This window comes from Magnolia sinica, chromosome 14 (genome assembly GCF_029962835.1).
Source record: "Magnolia sinica isolate HGM2019 chromosome 14, MsV1, whole genome shotgun sequence".
Taxonomy (NCBI): Eukaryota; Viridiplantae; Streptophyta; class Magnoliopsida; order Magnoliales; family Magnoliaceae; genus Magnolia; species Magnolia sinica.
In genome coordinates this window covers 2,758,273-2,781,587 of record NC_080586.1, presented here as the reverse complement: position 1 = coordinate 2,781,587, position 23,315 = coordinate 2,758,273, and the positions used below count along the sequence as shown (strand labels likewise).

The 23,315-nt window shown below is 39.1% G+C and overlaps 2 protein-coding genes across 10 annotated transcripts; one reads left to right on the top strand and one right to left on the bottom strand.

Moving 5' to 3' along the window:
- Nucleotides 1-5,547: 5,547 nt before the first annotated feature.
- Nucleotides 5,548-8,769, top strand: LOC131225236 (endochitinase A1-like). 2 transcript variants are annotated; one of them, XR_009161263.1, is made up of 4 exons: nt 5,548-5,703; nt 6,421-7,935; nt 8,087-8,164; nt 8,459-8,487. XR_009161263.1 is itself a non-coding variant. In XM_058220719.1 (4 exons), the coding sequence occupies exons 1-4, from the start codon at nt 5,616-5,618 to the stop codon at nt 8,643-8,645; spliced, it is 1,821 nt and encodes a 606-aa protein (XP_058076702.1). In that variant the 5' UTR covers nt 5,554-5,615; the 3' UTR covers nt 8,646-8,769. The 2 variants fall into 2 exon arrangements, 1 of the variants encoding a protein (XP_058076702.1); XM_058220719.1 differs by having other exon boundaries at nt 5,554-5,703; nt 8,134-8,164; nt 8,459-8,769.
- A 78-nt stretch (nt 8,770-8,847) lies between these two features.
- Nucleotides 8,848-18,910, bottom strand: LOC131225237 (nuclear envelope-associated protein 2-like). Of its 8 annotated transcripts, none has more exons than XM_058220722.1 (8): nt 18,468-18,907; nt 18,240-18,390; nt 17,144-17,234; nt 16,760-16,954; nt 16,568-16,675; nt 15,504-15,965; nt 14,702-14,803; nt 8,848-9,341 (listed from the first exon to the last, which is right to left on the bottom strand). In XM_058220722.1, exons 3-8 carry the CDS (start codon nt 17,195-17,197, stop codon nt 9,174-9,176), a joined length of 1,089 nt encoding a protein of 362 aa, XP_058076705.1. In that variant the 5' UTR covers nt 17,198-17,234; nt 18,240-18,390; nt 18,468-18,907; the 3' UTR covers nt 8,848-9,173. The 8 variants fall into 8 exon arrangements, 5 of the variants coding, with proteins under 5 accessions (XP_058076705.1, XP_058076706.1, XP_058076708.1 ...); XR_009161264.1 differs by adding an exon at nt 15,148-15,217 and having other exon boundaries at nt 9,201-9,341; nt 18,240-18,909; XR_009161265.1 differs by adding an exon at nt 15,148-15,217 and having other exon boundaries at nt 9,212-9,341; nt 14,677-14,803; nt 18,240-18,909.
- Nucleotides 18,911-23,315: the final 4,405 nt, after the last annotated feature.

Genomic DNA, 23,315 nt, shown 5'->3' with positions numbered 1-23,315 from the left:
AGCCTTAAAACCATTATCTCATTCAAACATGAGGTTTCAATTCCCACTTGGGTTTGTAAGGTAGACATCTCCACATTCCCTCACACATGATTACATGGCACACTAGGCTAAAGATCTAGAACAATTCATAAGGTGGGCTTGACTGTCTAAATGTTGCTGGAGTTGTACTCTGAAAAATCAATGTGAAACTTGTCCACGACTGAAGTGGATGATGCACCGATGATCTTAGACATAATCATGATAAGTATAGGTCTTAGGTGGATATGTGATTTCGTTATGATTAATATGTGGAAAGTACCTTAAAACATATATGAACATTATTAAAAGAGATAATCATCTAATTGTATTGGGAAACTTGAGATTAAAAACAATGGTTACTGACCAAGGGAGAGTCATGTGCATGGATTTTAGTGTTATGTTATTCCATGGCCACCCAACAGTTTGTAAGACTGGCTTGTTATTGTCATCGTCATGATAATGAATGTGGATGTCCTGTTTAAGGAGACTAATGATGAGTATAGATGGAAGGTATGAGTCTTTTTGCCATCGCTCTATACTAGATGGGAGGGTTAGTGTAACATGAGAATACAGCCTCCTAATGTTGTACCCATTGGGTACTTGCATTGGTGGATCGAGGTCAAGTTTGTATATCAAGAAGCTTATCATGCATAGATTATAATCAACTTGATGACGCATTTGATTTAATTTATACTTAAACTTGAGGTCATGTGACTTAGGGAAGAACGTGAAATAGTAAAGGAGAGATCACCATCTTTTCCAAAGTAAACAAAGCATTAAATTCATAAAGTGAATTCTTGAGTCCATGGGAAAATAAGAGTGGAAATTCAAATATTTTATTGTATAAGTAATCTGAAATGCTTGATTACATCACTTATGTGAAAAACCCAAAATCCTAATAAAAGTCATAATTCAAATAAAATAAAAATTACACGTAATAACAAAATTATAATCATAATTCGAAAGTTATCTAAAATATTAAAATTCTTATAAAGTTTAATTTGTTAAAAAAAATATAACGTTTAGATAAAGCATATTGGAAAATTCCTAACATGATTACAAGTAACTTCTTAAAAGATGAAATCCTAAAACTCTAAAAATAAGAAAATATGACAAAAAAGATACTCAAAATGGTAATTTTTTCATAAAATTGCAATTTTGAACCGAAATGGTGTATTTTCTTGTGAAATAGATGAATGTGACCAACTAAAGGAGTCGATTAACCGCAAATGACCCACTACATAAAGATTGATAGGCTATGCGTTCTGTTACAATATCTAAATAAAAAATTATAACTAATTTGTGGTCCATACTTCAAACAACAATTTCTCCTATGATCTAAAATGAATTTATTTAAATTAAACGTGCATGAAGCTTAATTATGTCATACTCTACTTGTGATTGAGCCTAATTTAACGGACTACTTCCACGTCTTTTTAGATTTCTTTTAATCCAATTGTACTTAGAATATAGCGTCTTCTTCTAGTTAACATATAAGAGTTCAAGTTTGTTGAGAGAGAAGAAGAAAATGAGAAATCCATCTCCCCCTCATTCACTCCATCAGAAATTCTACAGTATGGGTATCCTTGAGTGGACGGCTTTTATGTCACCTTAGCCTTGCTCCAAAGACCAACGTGTTTGGCTATCATCTCTCTTCTATTTGAGAGAGACTTCAAACGTTGAAAGATCGTCATCGACAAAAATGATTAACCGGATAAATCTTAGTAGTATGATTTTTTGTTTTTTCTTATTAAAAATCTAGATATATTTAAACAGGGATCTGTAACGGTTAATGAAAAGCTTATTTCCAACGGATTTCAAAAATCCCAACAGATGCCCTTTTCTGATTCGTTGGGTGGGCTGAATTGTAAATAAAAAATAAAAAAATAAAAAATGGACGAGGGTACTTCCCCCACCAGGACGTAGCTAAAGACAGACGGTCCTGTCAGGGCTATGTAGGCCCACCTGTATGTATTTGTTTCATCCACGCCGTCCATCCATTTGGACGGATCATTTTAGAGCATTTTTTTAACCATCCAACCTGTTCATAAGGTCACATGGATCTTGATGAAGGGAAAACATAAATACATCCAAAACTTCTGTAGCCCCCAAGAGGTTTTCAGCGGTAGGAAATTAATCCTGACTTCTTCCTGTGGTGTGGTCCACTTGAGCATTCGATCTGATTCATTTTTTAGCACACCACCTAAAACCATTTGTCAAAATGGATGGTCGGCCTGGATAAAACACATACATTTAGGTGGGCCCCACAGATCCCTCACAGGACCATCCGTCTATTGCTAGGTCCTGTGGAGGTAGTTCCCAATCCCCGCCCATTAAAAATAGCCATAAAAGGAAAATATCATCAAAAGTAGTAAAAGAAGATTGAATGGATTATCTTTGCTTTTCTTTCTCTCTTTTCAAGATAGTGTCGCCGATGTTGAAACATGAGAAACATTAGTTAAGCTTTAGATCCTTTGCTTTATCACATGTCCACTCACCCTTCTCTCATTTTTCTATGGCTGTGATTCAGTGAAGGGACGGACTACACGTCCCAGATCTATGCATAAGATACACATTTCAGAGATCCAGAGATCTGGGCCATCCATCAAGTAGGGTATATTGACAACATTCCATGAACCCAAAATAATGTTGGTCTATCAATCGATAAGGCCAAAATTGTATGATAAGAAAACCAACGGTTGAGAAAAAAGGTCCAAACATGAAAATTCAATATGCACGAGTAGCTAAGTTGGTAAGCTTAATGCCCAGATTTTTGACACTTGGCATGTTCAGAGAGTGGACCTTACCTAATGAACGGCCTAGATCTTTGACATGTGTATCATATACAAATCTCTGACGCATGTTCCACCCATGTGAGGCCGCTCATTGAATCGCACCGATTTTTATTTTGCTTTTATACAATCAAGAGAGAGGTTGATCCTCTGGAACGTTTGAAGATAAAAGGGCGCGGATTGCTTGCGAAAGGCTTTAGCAGGAAGGTGGGCCCTCCTTTATGTTTTTGAAAAATCCACCCCGTCCATTCATTTTTCCAGCTCATTTCAGGACACTAGACGAAAATTTAGGTCGATCCAAAACGTAAGTGAGCCACACGAGAGGAAACAATGGGAATTGAACGACCACAATTTAAACTTCCATATCGACACAAAAGTTTTGTATCGGGCGCTGTTATTTGTGTTTCTAGTTCATCCCAATGGAAATGACCTTATAAACGGTTTGAGTAGAACCCAGGATGGTTTCAACGGTAGGCATTTCTTTCCCCACGGTTTCCTTCCTCTCATGTGGCCCACTTGGGTTTTGGATCCATGTGGTCCACTTGAGTTTTGAATCCATCTCATTTTTTGTCTCATATATTAAAATGAGTTTTCAAAATGGATGGATGGGGTGGATTTCTCAAAAACAGTATATAGGGCCTCACCTAGCTTCTCAGCCCAAAAACTTTCTGCCAAAGCCCTTCACAGAAAATCCACATCCTAGAAAAAAGATATTCTTCGACCTCCTTGTGGACCCACTGTGATTTGTGCACGCAGTCCTATCTGTGAAGGACCTCGCCATCTCGAGTAATTGGGACGATCCAAAATAAAGCTGATCCAACCATCGAATTGGTGGGCCACCAGGTGAATTTGAAAGGTTTTGGGTGGATGTTTATTACTTTCTACCACATAGCCTACCTAAGGATTTTATGCACCTACACCTGATTTTCCTAGAATTTTATAATGATGGTTGGACTCACTTGATACATGGGTTAAATAGCATACACACAACATGGTGGACCCTATGGACAGTTGAGTAACATTCACCTATAGGTGAATAAGTTTCATGAATCCGTCTTTCTATATCTATATTTATACTTACATATGTGGACAGCTTTTGGACATTTTTTACTCCCATGGTTAGTTTTATAAGGTGGAAAACTTTCAATAGTCAAAATATGAGAATATATTTTAAATGAAGTTAGGATTTTGTATGTTAAAAATTAGAACTCGTGGATAACATATGGTTTAAATTTTACCTATAAAAAAGCTTCAAATCATTTAAATTTTGATATTTTGAATCCTTTCATACAAATCTCTGCTCTTTGCGTATAGCCCACATCAAGGGTACGTAGATCCTGCTATGATGATATGTGAAATCCATAAGTACTTCTATCTTGTTGGGTTATATCATGACATCAACCAAAATCCACGCACATCTAAAGAGAGATATGGCTAGCTGGCATCTTAGCTCATGCACTTCGGTTACTCTGGAGAAGGGAGAGCGCAGGCAAGCGACAATTTGATTATGGGGATCAAATGCATGCGTGGTCATGAAGAAAGTTTAGTCCATGGTTTTTGGACCTGTTGGTATGCGAAATGAGCTAGGAAGTGACAATGATTCAGTGCTGAAGGTGATCGCTCCGCTCACTCATAAGTTATTCAAAGATTGGATTTGAAGGAATTCAGTCCTACCATACCTAATTCCATCTCTAATATTTTGAAGGTGTAAATCTAGATTTTGGGACCTAGACCTAACATGTGGGTCACATCTAATGAATAGTTTTGATTCCACACTCATAAATCCCAGTGGACCTCACACAACTGGATCACATGGTACTTACTATTGAAAACAAGTAGCGCACGATGAAGGAACTTGAGATGAAAATATTATATTTATAGGTTCAAATCTTAAACAATGTAGGAACTTAAGATGAAAATATCATATTTATGGGTTCAAATCTTAACTTGTACAGCTAATATTTCAATATATAATTAACACCCTTTCTAGGATAGCAAATTATCTTCAAAATATAATGAACTCACAAATATATAATTCAGCACGAAGATTTACACCTCTAATGTCGAACAGGTTTTCAAATTTTGACAGTGATATGCGTTCTTAAAAAGACAATTGCAAGAAGAAAAAAATAAGAGCACTAACTATACATTGCATATTTTCTCTAGATCAGGATTTGCCACATCTACTCGTTTTCAGTTAGCGCTATGGCTAAAACCCTAGGTATGAGGGGATTAAATCTCTGGCTAAACCCTGATTTACTCATAATTGTACCATGGCTTATATGGGTTCAATCATATGTCAAAAAGCATTCAAGTAGCCCTACAGCCCACACCGAGTGCATTTGTGCATGGATGATATTTAGTACCGGCCTTGTGGAGTTTCGAACCTAGTTTTGCCAAGACAAAAACCCTATATCTTACCATTTAACCATATGAGAACTTTTTAGAAAGTTTACATATATAAAATATTTATTTACTTTCTCAAATAATTATTTTATTTTTGAATTTTATATTTCTTAAAAATACAACAATTATCATATGTGGGAAACGTACGTGATCATTCACAATAATACATCATCATACAAGCATGCATATTTTTATGAATGTATGCATAATCAGCATGCAGTGAGAGAGTGTTGTTGGTTAATAACAGAGTGGTGCCATGGTAGCCTTTGTGGCAAAGTAACCGCTTTTGCTTTTCATCTAAAACAATTGCAGCTTCCTTTTCCTTTTCCTCTCTACTTTCAGCTTTTATTCTTACACCTTTCCTCTGCTGCTTTTTTATCTTCCTTTCCACTCTCTTGGATGCCTCTGTTCTCTGCTATGCCCTCTTTAAAACACTACCTTTGTGTAGATCACAGAAAAAACCAAGTTGGGTCTCCACCAAAACCTGGTAAGACACCCAGTTCAATGGCTCAAGTGCTGGCTAAGTGCTTCTTCGTCTCCTTCTCTCTCCTCACTCTCAGCTATTCAGGCCAGTCTCTCTCTCTCTCTCTCTCTCTCTCTCTCTCTCTCTCTCTCTCTCTCTCTCTCTCTCTCTCTATTCTTGTTTGTTTCTGAGGTTACGTTGGTCTCTAAACCGGCCAAATGTCTTCAATGCTCGTGCCTGCTTTTGGCTCTTAATGCTCTGGTTTTTTAAGATGAGAAAAATATTGGGAGTTCCCATTCACAGTTCTACACCCAACCTGATTGGTAGATACACCCACCTCGTTTCCATTTTTGGTCATAGAATAGTATTAGAAAAATGGACTGTCTAACAATCAGGGTGGGTGTGGACATCAGTTCCCAAAAGTAAAGTTTGGGAAAGATTCATTTCATTTCAAGGAAATTTACCATATCTAAATTTCTTAAATACCTCTCTCTCTCTCTCTCTCTCTCTCTCTCTCTCTCTCTCTCTCTCTTCATTTCAACGAATTTACCCACGCTAAGTTTCTCAAACCCCCCTCTTCATTTCAAGGAAATTTACCTCTCTCTCTCTCTCTCTCTCTCTCTCTCTCTCTCTCTCTCTCTCTCTCTCTCTCTCCTGGTTGCACTACTCTGTATTGACAATATAGATCGCTTGTGGAAAATGGGTATCTGATATTTATTTATTTATTGTATTTTGCTTCAGGAACTTTGGTGGGGTTCTCATATGATGCAACAAGAAACAGAACAACCTCATCTGCTATCGAAACAATTTCTTTCCTTAATAAAAGTAATGTATGTCCTTCTCAGATCAGGCTCTTTGTCGCAGACAACATGGTCTTAGATTTAGTCTCTAAAATGGGCATCCCAGTCAATCTCTACGTGAACAGAGCTGAAATCAACAACCTGTGGAAATCGAAATCCTCTGCCATTTCATGGCTCAAAACACACCTCATTTCCTACCTCCCACACATAAACATCTCCAGCATTATAGTCAGTTGCAATCAATCAGCACCACAAAATCAGCTGCATTTGCTCCTAGCCACCTTAAATTCAATCCATTCAGCCCTCAAGACCTTCGATCTAGACCACCAGGTGAAGGTCTCAATCACATTATCACTGTCCATGTTGCAGAATTCAGGCAAAAATTGCAACAAAGATCTTGAAAGAATCATAGAGTTTATCAGGAAATTCAGGTCTTTCATTGTCGTCGAGGCTGTTATTCATGGAGAATTGAGCTTAGGAGACAAATTCATTCAGTCCATGATGACAAAAGCTGCATCTGCAGCGACACTTATTCCCTACAATGACATTCCCATCGTTTTGAATGTTAAGAGCTCTGTTGTTCCCAGTGCAGTAGAAGTAGCTGAATTCAATGAGAAAATGGTGAAATCTATTGAAAACCAAGATCAGATCATGGATAGGATATGTGGAATATTTGCCGAGATTTCCCCAATGGAAGAAGCCCAGCAGAAGGAGCTGGAGAGGGAAGAAGAACAGATCTTCTTGTCTTCCCGCAGAGAGCTCCTAGACAGAAATGAACCCATCTCAGCAACCAAAACAACTCTACATGATGCCATGACCCCGCCAACTGACCTCCCTGTAACTAATCCTGCGACGACACCTTTCACTGTCCCCCCCACAAATCCCACACCACTAATTGTCACTGTCCCCTCCACTCCAGGCACTCCTCTGCCAACAGATCCCACAACAACACCCATTACCAATCCAGTCACCACTCCAGCTAATATCCCAGTATCTACACCTGTGACGATCCCCTCCACCAATCCTGCAACACCACCTGCAACGGTGACAATAACGAACCCGGTCACCACACCAATCACGGTTGTTCCTTTCTCGCCGCCCATAACTGATCCAGCAATTACTTATCCTGTTCCGACACTTCCCATCACAACACCTGTTGCGACACCAATTACAGTTCTGACACCACCTCCCCCAATAACAACACCAATGGTTTCTGGGAGGAGCTGGTGCGTGGCAAAGACAGATGCACTGGAAACTGCTCTTCAGGCTGCACTTGATTATGCATGTGGGATTGGAGGCGCTGACTGCTCAGCAATCCAACAGGAAGGGAGCTGTTATAATCCAAACACTCTTCATGATCATGCTTCCTATGCATTTAACAGTTACTACCAGAAGAATCCAGTGCCATCTAGTTGTGAATTTGGAGGAACCGCTATGGTAGTCAACATTAATCCAAGTAAGAGAAGACTTACTCAGTGATGGATCTCTGTTACTCAGTAATAGATCTCTGTTTTTTTACTTTCTCATTTAAGATTTACAGTTCTGTTGTGAGACATTAGGGGCGGAATGCAAAGGTTTGATGTAGCTTGAAAAAAATATTGCTGCAGTTTTTCTCCGTCTCTAACATTCATATGCCTTCTTGCACATTCTACAGGTTCTGGAACTTGCATCTTCCCATCATCAAGGTACAAGTATTCTTTCACAGCCCCTAGCATAACCTTTCTGTAGTTGCTTCTTCAACCACAATTAACTGCATGACTTGGACATTGATGAGATGTGGGTCCCTCTGGCCCAACATCTCCCATAACCTTGTAAAGAAAAGAAATCAAAATTGAGATATAGTGGGCTCCATGTCTCATCATTATTTGATCAAGGGAAGATTGATGCTGACCCAGACGATTTGGCGCTCAAGTCAACCACCATATCATTTACCTTGGAATAATATTCTTTTGTTTCTTCTTCTCAATCTGGAATTGCAGCTACACTTCATCATCATCATCAGTGTTGAACACAAACTACCCTACAAGCTCGACTGCCATTTATGGGTCTGGACCCCCGGCTTTTACTAGTGATTCAGCGTCTATATCAGTGCATTCATTGTTGCTGTTAACCTTCACATCCATAACAACATATTTAATCATGGAAAAACACTTGATGGACTTGTAATTTAAGTTGCTGGTAGATCTGGGAGTCTGCACTTGTATATATTGTAAAAGAGAAGTTGTCTGTTGTAATCCAATGCAGTTAGTTGTCATCCTAAAAGGAGAATGAGATAAAGTTGATGTTCAAATGCTTGGTAATTCCATGTTTAGACTTTTAGAAGGATAGCAATTTCACCCACATGATCCAACCCCAACCAAACAGCAGATAATTCCAAACATGAAATTTTAAGCACCTTCTTCAAAAAGGGTGTGGTTACATCATTACCATTTAAGAGAGGTTATGTAGCAAAAAGAAAAAGAAAATAAAAACAGAAAATAAAACAATAGCAGGGATAATCAGCCAAAAATTATAGACCGGAAAATGCAAAACCCGGTTAATCGCCTCATGGAAGCATGAATAGTGAATAGGCCGGCCCATTTATACATAGCAGAAGGGGCTCAAATATCAATCTCTTTTCATTTCATTAATGCAGTTCCACTGGTGCCTCTGTTTCCCGTTCTATACATGCGGTAACTGAAGGGCGTAAGGTTTTTACTGCTTCGCAAGTAGAACCAACACCAAGATGGACATGGAAACTCCAATCTTGAAACCAGAGCTCTCCCAGAATTTCTGCCTGTTAATGCTGCTGTCTCCCATCTGCTGTTTCATGGCCAATTGATCTCTCAGTTCCTTCAGAGCTTTGTCTCTTTTCTCTCCCGCCTATTGTAAGAACAAAGCAACAGCATATCATCACAGAATCATGATGAGAGAGAGAATGAAGAAAACCAGAAGAGAGAGAGAGAGAGAGAGAGAGAGAGAGAGGGGGGGGGGGGGGGGGGGGGAGAAAATAGTATTTTATAAAAATATGCCACTTCAGCTACAATGACTTTGTTGGACTTTTTGGCGTGAAGAAATCAAATAATAAGAGATGAAACACCAAGTAAATTGAAACAAGAAATGCAGAAAACTAATTAGATTAATACTGAATAAGGTTTTGATATAATTCTGTTCTGACAGTTGGAGAAGTTTCACACAACAAGATTTAGCAATAGACATGCACTAGCACACTGTAACGACAGATCTTAAATCTTACTCCTCGTGCCAATGTCGTTTTTTTTTTTTGTTTGAGAGATAACGATAACTTTATTAGATAAAGCAAAGAAAGAAAACAAAAGGAGAAAGGATAGCTAATCCGCTGAGAGAGCAGATCAACTAGGACCCCAAAAAGAAAAATTACAACTCTGGAGTTGAGCAATGGAAGAACTCCAATCAGCTATGAAAGAAATCACTGTAAGCACAATATTCTCCATCAGATTGGAGGTTCCATTAAAACATCTTGCATTTCTTTCTTCCCACACTGCCCACCAAACTGCCAAGAGCGAGATTCTTCAGAGAATAGATCTTTGCTTTCCCAACCTAAGGCCATACCAAGCTTGTAGGAAGCTGCGGGTTGAGCTTGGAGATGCCCAGGGGATGTTAAACTGGGAGAGGATGTGACTCCAAATCTGATTGGAGAAAGAGGAGTGGATAAAAAGATGATCCACCGTTTCTTCATCAGCCATACAGCAGAGACAAATATTAGTGAGACACATTCCCCTTTTCCTGAGGTTGTCTACCATGAGTACCTTCTTTTTATCCACCAACCAACCGAAAGCAGCTATCTTGGGAGGGACTTGTATCTTCCAAACTTGCTAGAGCAAGTCATCTTCTGCTGTTTGCATATCGCTGGAGAGGACGTTGTATAGCAATTTAACCGAAAAGAGCCCCGATTTTTCTGCCTGCTAAAGAATCCTATCGTCACTAAGAAGGTCCAATTTTCTGTTTTGGATACCATTGAGAAACGCTACAAACTCTCCAATCTCCCTTCTCGAAGATTTCTTCTAACTCTCCAATCTCCCTTCTCGAAGATTTCTTCTAACTCTCCAATCTCCCTTCTCGAAGATTTCTTCTACAGTTCGGATTCCACACCACTTCTCCCCCAATGACTGAATAACACCCCTCCACTGTGATGGCCTTGTTAACAGCAAGACTATAAATTTGCGAGAAAGCATTTCTAAGGGGCTCATCCCCCACCAAAATATCCTCCCAAAAGCGGGTGTGGTTACCTTTACCAATCGAAAAAAGAATACTTTTTAGGACTTCTTCTTTCATCGATAAAATGCCTTTCCAAAGGGCCGAAGCTTTATAATTAGAGGAGCCCTTTGTCCACCATCCCCCTCTCGAAGCACTATATTTACTTTTGACTAGATTGTTCCAAAGGGCACCACTCTCATTACCAAGTCTCCACGTCCATTTGCCTAGGAGAGCCCGATTCATATTTTTGAGATCTTTTATACCTGCCCCTCCTTTTTCGATATGATTGCAGACCTCCTTCCAACTGACCAAATGAAATTTTTTTCTTCTCTTCGTTTCCATGCCACAAAAAATCCCGTCTAAGTTTTTCTAAAGTTGCCAGAATTGAAGCCGGGAATTTAAAGAGAGACATAAAGTAGAGGGGAAGATTTGATAGCGCTGCCTTGATGAGAGTTAACCGGCCACCCAAGGAAAGGTATCTACACTTCTATCTAGCTAGATACATTCCAAATCTTTCAATAACCTTATCCCATAGGAACTTTGGGGGCTTTCCTATGCATAAAGGAAGACCGACAAAAGAAGTTGGGAGACAGCTCGCTGAACACTGAAAAAAATCAGCATAGTTCTTGATTTCTTCTTCCTCCATATTAATCCCAAATAATTTAGATTTGGCCATATTCACTCTCAAACCTGAAACACCTTCGAAGCACCTCATGATGGTCCACAAATTGCTCACTTTGTTCTGGTCTACCTCACAAAATAGGAGTGTGTCATCCGCAAACTGAATATGGGAAATCAGATTATCCATCCCTTTGACTCTCAGCCCGCTAAATAGACCTTCGTTTTGACCCTTGGTCAACATCCTTGATAGGGCCTCCCCAACTATAAGAAACAGAAAAGGGGATAGGGGATCTCCTTGACATAAGCCCCTAGAGCTTTTGAAGAAACCTTTTGGGGGTCCATTTATAAGAATTGAAAAAAAGGCCGATCCCACACATTCTCCTATCCATCTTCTCCATGTGTCTCGAAACCCCATCCGCTTTAACATATATTGCAGAAAACCCCTATCAACATGATCATACGCCTTTTCCATATCCAACTTACATATTATTCCCTTAGATTTGGCTTTATGGCTTGAGTCCAAACATTTGAGGGCTATAAGCGCATTGTCCACCATCTGCGGTCCCGGAATTAAAGCACTTTGATTATCTGATATAAGAGCACCCATCACACTTTTTAGCCGCAACGCCAAGACTTTTGCCGAAATTTTGTACGGGCCACCAAGTAAGCTGATTGGCTAAAAATCCTTCAAGGAGTCCGCTCCCGGACTCTTAGGAATAAGCGCTACAAAGGAGGCCCCTAATTCTTTCGAAAGCCGCCCTCTATCATTGAATTCATTCATGAAATCCATAATATCCCCTTTTAACAATTCCCAAAAGCTTTGAAAGAAAAGGATTGGGAAACCATCTGGACTAGAGGCCTTGTCCCCTCCCAACTCCATCACTGCACCTTTCACCTCTATTAGCGTAAAAGGGGATTCAATAGCTTCCGCTTCATCTTCGGATAATCTTTCTACATGAAGATAGTCCAACTTCGGCCTATTCCATTCTTCTTTCCTTAACAAATTGCTGAAATATCGAACAACCTCTTCTGATATGGAGTCCTTGTCTTCAAGCCGAACCCCCTCCACCACTATATTTCTTATTTTATTGACCCTGGCATGCGCACTAGCAATTGCATGGAAAATTTTCGTATTCTTTTCCCCTTCCCTTTATCCATTTGGAGAGCGATTTCTGTCTCCAAGATATTTCGTCTTCCAATACCCTTTTCGAGTATTTTTGAATTAAATCAATTCTTCTTTGTCTGGATTCCGCTGATGACACTCCATCTTGCACTTCGCGATCAATCGCCTAAAGGTCCCTAAGGATAGAATCTGTTTCCTCTTCTCTCTTACTCAAGTCTGATATTTTGCAAGTCTTTAGCTTTTCTTTTAGTAATTTCAATTTACTGCACAGTTTATACCCAGCATAGCCTTCAACTCTGAAACCTTTCCACCAATCTGATATTTTCTGATGGAACCCTTCAATTTGCAGCCATGAAATATCAAATCTGAACGGTTTTGGACCCCAATTCGTACCAATGTCATTGTGACAAATATCGCCAAGATTTTGAAAATCTTGCAATATTATTGTCAAAATTTTATCAAAGTTGTCAAAATCCTATGATATACAATTTATGATTTGAGTTGAATCTTAGGTAAAACGATTTGAATCCTGCCTTGAATCCGTTTTTAGATGAATCCTATAATTCTATGATTTGAATCCTAAAACTTACGATTAAAATCCCGATTTATGATTCAAATTACACTTGTTCTCTTCTATTTTAAGCTTTACTAACTTTCATTTTATATTTTTAAATTGGAGGGGGCTTTAAGAATCGTTTAGAAGAGGTCAAGTACTTTATTATGTTCTGTATAAGAGATTTCATAATAGATATTCTCTTTGACGTTAAATCATTTTATTTTTTCTTATATCTCGTACTTCTTAATTGGTTGAAACACGAAATTGATATAGTATTAAATAACAGGAACGGTGGCTGTAAGGGCCAGCCTTGGGGCTGTTACAATATGGGCCGTAACGGCCCTGTAATGGTCTTTTTTAAAGGGAAAAAAAAATATTGTATCAGCCCTTTATTGGCCTCATATCGGTCCATCACAAACCTTTTTTTTTTTTTTTTTTCAAATTGGGCGTTACGGCCATGTATCACGTAATGGTCACCACGATTACCATTATGTAACATCTGCTACAGTCATAACACAAACATTTTTTTAATACCATGTGCACGACTTATCTAGAATGTTTATTATAGATGGTTGCGAATTTGTGATCACGTTGACTTGTATATATTGTGGTAATGATGGTTAGAAATCAGAATATCTTTTTTCACCAGTCTACATAATCAAATGCCGCTTTTCCAATGTGATTCTATGCTTAAGAAAGGTAAAAAGAATACAAATAATTACAAGATTCTTGTACGTTTTTTAAGGTAAATTTCTTGAACAACAAAAAATCAGGGAAAGACGAGAATCCTCTAACACTATCATGGTATGGTGGTATTACTTGTGTGTATCGATGGGAAATGGATGATTGATGAGTTTCTACGCTTTTCTGATTTATTTATATTTTACGGTTTTTTTTCCATTTTTTTTTTAGAAAATCATAAAAAAATATTACTCCTTGTGATTCGAATCTTATTACTAGTTGCTATGCAATAATGATTTTGAAAACACGGATCGTGAGATTTTCAAAATCTAGGCAGTTTTAATTTTTCTGCGATTTTATCACGAAAGTATCGTCCTTTTAATGTGAAAAGCATTTAATTTAAAAAAAAATCATTTTATAACTATATTTTTATTTTAAAACTTAATAATAAATATTTTTTAATATTTTATTTTCAGGAAGATTTTCCTGATAATATTGTGAGAAAAATGTCAAAATATGAAAATCTCCCTGAGATATTCCCATGCTGAGATGATATCACTATGGTCAATGTCAGATATTCATGTCTAATTTTTCCTCCTCATTTTAAAAATAATTTCATGTTTAACTTACATAACTTGCTTTCTTATCCAATTCGAGTGAACATACTTTATAACAGATAAGTTGCCACTATATTCTACTCCATGCCATGTTGAAATTGACGCATATAAACCAAAGCACCAAACGGGGACAGCGTAAGAGAAATTTCAGAACGGTGCATCTTTTCCCTAAGGCCTTACTGCTGCAACATTGAATAGCAAAAGGGTAATTTACATACAGAGTTGATCTTTGGGCGAATGATAATCTACAGAACTTTGATTGTCTTATATTCAGCAACAAAAATATGTATATACAATGGAATTCTAAAGCAGAAAACCACAGATAGAGGATTACAGACATCACCTACTATATAAAAATAAATGAAGGCAGTCTATGGTAAATACATAGGATTGAGGAATTATCCAATACCCTTTGAAGCTTCCTCACTTGGGACCGAGCTTCCTGAAGACAAAATTCCAATTTCAGTACCCGTTTCTTGATTTCTTGATCAGATCTCCGATGTTTCTCCAACTGTTCAATGAAAATGGAATAAACAATTACATGGATGGAAACATTCCAGTTAAAAACTTGAAACTCCTTACTGAAATTCGATATTGGTCCAAGTACCATTTGGAAAAGACGCAGTTGAAAACAAGTGTTTTGCACAATCAAAACTCAATATCACTTCTATATTGGTACACCTCGAATAAAACATGTCATGATGAAGTGGAAGTATTTAATTCAAAATGATAAGGGAAAAGTATCTAACACCACAACAGCATCACAATGGAAGTTTCTTACTTCAAATTCTTAAATAAACAGTGGAAATAGCTCGAGCCAAGAATTTAGAAGTTAAAGATGTGGTGGAGACCCACCTACTTCAACCCCTTCTACATACTCAAGAACTGGAGCAGAACTCATTTGCAGGTACCACATGAATTTTTGCTGAGAAGAAAAGAACGTATAAAAATCAATCTAGGCCTGAAAAGCTTGAAAGTAAAAGGGTAATGATGCCACAGCTACAAGATTTTCCTAGTTTTACATTTGGTTGTACCTAAAACTATATCCAGTGCTAAACTGAGCTAACATAACTCACTGACTTCCTCAAGTAATCAAATGAGTTTTTCATCTGTGGAACTGAAAAATAGACACTTGAAAAAAGCATAAACAGAGATAGGGCAACATATGTGAAATGCAGGAAATGTATCAATCAACAAAACAAGAAACACACCTGCGATTCCAGTTCCTTGGTTTTTAGTTTCCATTGAGCAGACATTACCCCGATCTCATCTCTCAATCTGGATATCTCTTCATCCTTTGCATTTAGATGTTTCTTAATACTCCCAAAATCCTTCAGAATGTCCTCCTCTAAAATCTTCATCAGTTCCTGATCTTTGAAGACTCCAGCTTTGGTGACTGCGAGCATAATCCCTTCTTCAATTTTCAAAACTTCATCTTTCAGTTGCTTCTGAGAAGCTTCCCTTGCTTCGAGATCCTTCTGCAAATGATCCAACTGCTCTCCTAGCATAGTAACACGATTTTCGTGCGCTTTAAGTGAACTGCTTTTCTCTTCTAATTCCCTCAACATGGCCAAACATTGAAACTGCATTGATTGGGCTGATGCAGTACTCTCATCTGCAGTTGCTTGAGCAACTGAAAGCTGTGATCTGAGATTATCTAACTCCTTGAGGTACTGTTTTGCACAAAAAATGATAGTGCAGATGGGAAAAATAAACATCAGTACAATAATAATAATAATAAGGTATAACAGTTAGAGTGCAACTTCCAAATGAAGTGAAAGGCATACTTAAATTCATGAGGTTCTCTAATTTCATGGTATGAACAAACAACACAATTCATCACACTGACATGCATGGTCAACCATTAAAAGATATTACTACAATCATCTGAAGAAAAGTAGATCAGATCAAATCTTTCTCTTTGATTCATCAGCATTTCTCCAAGTTACATTCAATGAGGGTCGAAAAAGATAGCAGCAATAAAACAAATTTTACATTATTTTATGTTGAGAGCTTTCAGAAACCTCCCTATATAGGAAATGATAACAAATCAACAATAAAAGCTCAAATAAAAGACGGAAACCACTTTGTGGGCTTGAAAAACAGGCACAATAACACTTCAAAAAATGGTACAAAGCAGACTCCATGGGACCAGATCAAATGCAGGAATAAAACAGAGAGCAGGTACACAGATAGAGAGTTGATAAAGTAGATGTAAATACTCAAAGAGAACAAAAAAGAACAAAATCCATAAAAACCTCAGAGATATATTTACCTGTTCAGTGTCTGATTTTGACACCTGCAACTGGCCATTCTTCTCTTCCAATCTCCTCTGCAACTGGCATATCACATCCTCCATGCTCCTTGCCTTTGCCTCTGCCGCCTGCACCACCCCAAAAGCCAGTTAGGATGAATCAAGACACTCTAACAAAGGAACTCAGTTCATGAAATGCAGAAATTTATATGCCTGTCGGGTTAGTGTCTCTCGGGCAAAAGATTCCGCTTGCGAGGCTAGCCGACCACGAACATCCTTAAGCTCAGCTGCCAACGAAACAACACTGTGCCGAAAATTCTTCTTCTTCTCTGTGAGATCCTTTAACAGAGGATCCACTTCTCGGGCAGTCAATGATGTCTCCTTCAACATCATCCCAAAATGAAAATCCTAATGAAAAAAAAAAAAATCCCAAAAACCTTAATTCAAAATACAAGCATACAGAAAGAGCTCCCTCTCTTCAAATGCTCCTATGATAGGTATGAAGAAAATCTTATATTTCATGCCAAATAAAATAAATAAGCTGTAACTTTACAGTAACATAGCAAGGATTTTAAATATAACAATAGGTTTGCTAACCTTCACTGCATTGGGGGAAAGCCTCCGCGGACCCTTGTTGGTGAATGCGCCCATTGATCTTGGCCGTCCATTTGAGTGGCCCGTTAGGCTTCTGTCCAAAGCGCAATCTTTGAACAATGAAACAAGTAGCCCAAGATGCCCATCCAGTGGACGGCCAATACAATTCTAGACTATTGAGAAATTCTAGACTATTTTTCTCAATCTCTGAGATAAGATTACATTCACCGTCTAGTAAATTGGACATCAAATGCTACTTTCTGCATGTTTCAGGCCATCTAATCAATCTGCGATTCGGGCAGTGGCCTATCCAAGAGGTGGTCATTCTATTGAACGGTTGGATCCACAACATTCACCCCATAAGACTCACTGAAGGTTTAACTGTCTTCAACACTGATTAAGTTAAACAAAAACCCAACAATGAAGCTAAAAGCATTTGATATTTAACTTTACTTTTCCTTTCTTTCTATAATTTTTCTTTTCTTTTTGAAAGCTAGCAATAAGAAAGAAAATCTAATGACCTTTTGCTAGGATTTTTTTGTAATCCCTTCAAAATCCCGATGAATAGAAAAAGCATTCTGTCAGTTTCTGACTACAACATACAAAAATCCAACGTTGAAAGAACAGAAAGGGAAGTCATGATTACAGCCATACATCCGTTTTCCTTTTTCTTTTCTTGAATTAATTAATTAAACAGAAAAAACTGCCTTAAAATCCAAGAAAAATCGCATAGCACGAGGAAAAGGCTACTAACCGAGCAGAGACGACTGAAACCGCGGCCGGAATTCAGGAAAATGCAGAGCTCCTATTTCCAGATAAAAAAGGCCCCCTTTTTTCACGCAAAAGTCACATCTTTTGAGCAAAAATACTTGGGAAAATGCAAATTCTCTTCGTCTGAGAAAAAGATGATAAAATGTCGTCAAAGATCAGTGAATTCTCAGCCTTACAGTTCTCTTTAGATTGCAAGCGATTCAAATCAAACTCTCCGACCCCAAGCAGTAAATCGCTTCAGCAATTTCAAGAATCTCGGGTTTGAAAAAAAAAAAACGCAACTTTCGCCCGTTTACAGAGCATTAAACTGCAAGAGCAGCGATCTTACCGTTGAATCGCCCTCGGGACCGTTAATCCACAGAGAAATGGCAGCAAAACGGTCAATCTCTTCCAGAAAAATCAATCGTAACACTACGTTTCAGTCTTCGCCGAATGAATCCGAGAAAAAGCAGGAATCCTTCCGTTAGAGAGTATTAGAGCTGCGAGAACATTGAATTTTCACCATCAGATCATTTTCATGGCCGTAAATCCGTGGGCCAAAGAAAAAAAACGGTACATTCATTCATATCTGCCCGTTTCTTCAGTCCTTCTCGATGAACCGTACAAAAACCGGGATTTCTTCCGTTTACAGATCATTACAACTGAAAAAACAGCGATTTTTCCATCAGATCGCTTCAATACCGTAAATCAGTTAATCTATTAGATTATCGACGTCGTTCGTTCATCTGAATCCGTTTTTCAAAGGCCTGAATCTCTCCGCATTTCTATCTTTTTGGTGAGAATTTGCCGCCGAACCGCGTAAAAACTAAAAGAAAAGCTCGGGAATGAGATCCGACCCTCAGCACTCTCCTTCGAAGGAGAAACGACTAAGGAGTCCAGATCGAGCGACGACGACAATGCTAGGGTTTTAGCCGTTTCGCGTCTATTTCAAGCGAGCGTTTTGGACTGCGATTAGATGGTGTGGCGAAACAGACGAGCTGGACCGCAGGAGAGAGAAGCTTCGGAGCTGGAGGTTTTACAGAGTTTTGGCTCGGGAGATTACGAGCCTTAGGTTCGGAATATACGAAGCTGAGGTTGCGTTTGACGTAAGCGCTGGTGGATTATTCTGTAGTGCGGGAAGAACCGGCATATGGTAGAGCCACTCCTCGCGAACGCGGACTCGGTGACGTGGGGCCCATATTAATGTATTTTTTGTATATCTACACTATCCATTCATTTTTCCACATCATTCTAGCTTTGAAACCAAAAATGAAACCCATATAAATCTCAGGTGGACCACACAATAGGAAAAAGTGTTGATTGAATGGTCACCATTAAATATCTTGTGAGCCAAGATATTTTCACCTTCATCCAGATCTGTGATATCTTACCAACAGCTTGGATGGAAAATAATCATTACGGTAGTCCCTAGGAAGCTTTTAATGGTAGGTGTTCAATCACCACTCTTTCCCTTACTGTAGTCCACATAAGATTTAGATCTCCTTTATTTTTTTTTCCATGAACTAAAATAGTCTTTTAAAGAGGATGGACGGCATGGATATATAACGAAGACATCAAAGTGGGCCCCACGGTCACGGCCTAACTGAACTCGGTCTTACCCCGGCCTGACCGAATCCGCTCCCGAAGAGTGCACTTGCGAGCGTCGTGAGCACAGTGAGCATTCTTTCGCTGCACGTGGCGAGGATATCTATAAATCTTGACCGTCCATCTATATGGTGTGGCCCACATGAAATGGATGGCCATATGTTCCAAATAAATGCCATTGAAACCTACGGGCGGCTAATGCATGGATACGTTAAAAATTGATGGTCCAAAGTCAACAAACAGGTGTCCACTAATCGGAAGGTTACTTCTTCCAATCAATCTGATTTTAACGCTATGACCTATCCTCAGAGCATCCCCAGATTTACACGGTCCAGATTGATAAATACTTATGTTACGGGGCATTTTCTGAGTGGCTGTGTATGAACCATCACACTTTCCCACTGTATGAAGTAACTGCTGGAGACAAAACTGAAACATGGAATGTCAGGTCTGACGGACTGACTCCGAGTCTCCGAACCCGATGCAATCATCGGTCTCTTCTAGGGTCTACAAACGAAAACAAAATTTAAAAAAATGCACACATACAGCCCCTCTGTGTGACATTTCACATACATCCCTCTCTTTCCTGTTAACTAGTAACCATTCATATGGTGGGCCACTCCAGTAATATTAACTGATTAAAGAATCATTACTGATCCACGCATCATGTGGGCCCCAGATACGAAAGATATTTCCATCCGATGGTATTTCTCATTATAGGTTTCACCAAATTAATTATTCCATAGACCTCATTTTCATTTTATATTATCTTTGTGGCACTTGCAACGTTTTATAAGGATCGGATCTTAAATACATTTGATATATAGGCAGAACTAGAGGGATGGATGTGAAAGTTCAGGTGCAGCGGCTGTATACGAAAGTTAACGAAGATGGTGAACTGCGCTCCCGAGGCGGATCGAACGTAGTTCTGCGAGAGGGAATCTAGGTGGGGCCCACCGTGATGTTCCTCACAATTACAAACATCACGGTGGGCCCCACGAAACTTCAGGGTGGCCCCCACCCAGCTTCCCACGCAGTACTTGCTGAGAACCTGCGAAAGCCTTTCGCAGGAAATGCACGTCCGAAGATGGTAGAACCTACTCAACAAAAGCAGATCCTGGATCATGTGAACGCCGTGGAAATTTTTCATGAGATCCATTCCATTCATTAGAACGGTACCACTATGTAGATACTCCTCTCCAGGAATCAGCTCGGCCCACTCATCATGTGGGCCACAGATTATGAAACAAATATACGGCTGATAAAAACTTTGCTGAAGCTTTTTTCACCTGCCCAACTGCTTCCAAATTCATGGTCTACCTATTGATTGGAACAGATTTATTTTTATTTCAAGAAGATCTACACAGTCAAACTAACTTAATGGACGACTTTGATATTCACCTGCAGGCCACGTTGGGACACGTGATGGCGTGTGCATGAGCTATGTTGTACGCACAGATGGAAATTGCAAATCTAAGAAACCAGAACCATCCATCTAGATTCCTCAATAAAAAGAGAAAACAGGTGGAAATTGCAAAGCTCAGAAACAAGAAACATCCATTTAGATTCCGCAACAAAAAGAGATAATAGAAACAAAAATATTCAGAGGTAGTTATCCGAAAATTCCCGAAATTACTTTTATTGAGAGATTTTCTTATAAATAGACGTCCACTCGTACCCTTCGGATGGAAATTAAGCTCTCAGAAATTCAATTTCATGATCATGATGTATGAGTTATATCCCTACTGTTCATTCATTTTGTGACATCATGTTTGGCCCTGGGCTAAAAATGAAATAGATTTAAAGCTCAAGTGAATTTATACGCAATGGGGGATGATGACACCCACCATTAAATATTCCTAGGGCTCACCATGAGGTTTATTTGTCATCCAACCTGTTCATAAAGTCAAATATTCCTAGGGCTCACCATGAGGTTTATTTGTCATCCAACCTGTTCATAAAGTCACACAAATATGAATGAAGGGAAGACACAAATATCAACTTGATCCAAAACTTCTATAACCCCGTGAAGTTTTCAATGGATGTTCAATCGGCACTGCTTTCTGCGACCTGAGTTTTGGATGTTCCTCACTTTTTGTACCAGACCCTAAGATGATCTTGCAAAATGGATGGATGGTGTGGATATAACATATAAATCATGGTAGGACCCATAGATTGGGCTTCTTTTTTTTTTTCCCTTAGTCCACCTAAATCACAGATTAGGCTCTCTTTTTTTAATGCCTGAGTCTAAAATTAGATCCCGCAATTAATGATCATTTGTGGCTGAAGGGATGTGGATGGACAGCCTACTTGTGGCTATATGTTTTTATTAATGTCCTGCAGGCATAGATTTCACTTCCATTGCCGACTCGTCCGCCCTCGGTTCGACTCGGGATCATTCCAGTCCAAGAATTACAGTCTCATCTCAACCCGGATTTGATCGAGTCCGAGTCAGTTCAACTGTTAGACGATTACTAAAACTATACAACCATTAATTTGGTGCGGTTAGTTAGCTAATGAGTTGCAGTTTTAAATTCACCATTCAGCTGAAAAATGTCCCAAGATCGGTGGCTAGGATCTTCCAGTCTGGGAGACTTTTTGGGGCATGATCCAACCATGGTAGGATTCACCAGACTAAGGTCTGGATTGCTGATGCCATCCTGATTGTGAGGACTGGAAACCCATGTTAAGCATCCAGAGGCAAATAAGAGTATATTAAGTTGATGCTCAGCTTCAAAAATGTGACCAGTATCCCTAGTTTTTAGCTTGTATAAATGGGACCCATGGTTTGGTGATCCAAACTATTGATCTGATTGGGGGGCCCATGGTGAATGGATCACATCCCATGAGTCTCATCAATGGAAAAATCATAACTCTTCTGCCAGTGACCTGGAAATAAAACTAGAGAAAAAAGTACAGCATTGGCCTACATTCACTTCAAAAAAGAAAAAGGCCAATGGTTGATATATGCTCATTCAACGGCCTGGATCGTGCAACAATGCCCCCACTTACAAACTAAAAACAGTGCACACATTATCAGGTGATCCTTCATCTGCATGGTGCACGCCCTGTATCTGCACCCATGAGACGATCTTGACCATCCGATTTACCATCATCTGCATGGTGCATGCCCTATATCTGCATCCATGAGACGATCTTGACCATCCGATTTACCAATGAATTGGACCACGCACTGATCTCCTTTACATTATAACCATCCATTTGTGTCAGGTACCAAGTCATCCCTTTGAAATCTGAGAGGGCCTCCTGGAGATGGAAGGCTTGGAAAAATAAGGCTACACAAAGCCCCCAGCAGATGGACGGCTTGCTCTATCCAGCTTCCAGCATCTCCAACGTACAAGTCCCACCCACAGCAATTTCCGTCATTCTCTTCATCCAGAGAATAATCAGTGCATCATACCATTTCTTTATGATCCTCAACCTTTGGTTTTACAGTATATCCTCGCAATTTTCAGTTTGTAAAAATGGGACCATAGTATCCGGACCACCAGTGCACCAGCCCACACAGTCGATGGGCCATGATGATCCTAATCATTCAATTAGTGGCAAGCAAACACAAGATGGGTGGCTAGGATCCTCAATATCTGGAAGAATTTTGGGTCATGGTCCATCTCCTGCCTGTACAAGCTGAAAATCTGAGTATAAAAGACTACATCCCATATCATATCCGAGGGTGTAAAGATCACAGAATGTTTCTGAAGAAAGATATCCATGGTGCATGGGAAATGGAGGGATGAAATTATATATGATGGGATTTTGCAATGAGCAGTAAAAAAATGCCGGACCCAGCAAGAAACAA

What these genes read in the sequence shown, in the direction of transcription:
- LOC131225237 (XM_058220721.1), bottom strand. Translation starts at nt 17,197, where the DNA reads ATGGGCGCATTCACCAACAAGGGTCCGCGGAGGCTTTCCCCCAATGCA. An exon ending in CAAAATCAGACACTGAACAG is followed by an intron (nt 15,966 to 16,567) that starts GTAAATATATCT and finishes TGTGCAAAACAG; the next exon opens with TACCTCAAGGAGTTAGATAA. An exon ending in CCAAGGAACTGGAATCGCAG is followed by an intron (nt 14,804 to 15,503) that starts GTGTGTTTCTTG and finishes TTCATTGAACAG; the next exon opens with TTGGAGAAACATCGGAGATC.
- LOC131225236 (XM_058220719.1), top strand. Translation starts at nt 5,616, where the DNA reads ATGCCTCTGTTCTCTGCTATGCCCTCTTTAAAACACTACCTTTGTGTA. An exon ending in TGGGTCTCCACCAAAACCTG is followed by an intron (nt 5,704 to 6,420) that starts GTAAGACACCCA and finishes ATTTTGCTTCAG; the next exon opens with GAACTTTGGTGGGGTTCTCA. An exon ending in GGTAGTCAACATTAATCCAA is followed by an intron (nt 7,936 to 8,133) that starts GTAAGAGAAGAC and finishes CACATTCTACAG; the next exon opens with GTTCTGGAACTTGCATCTTC.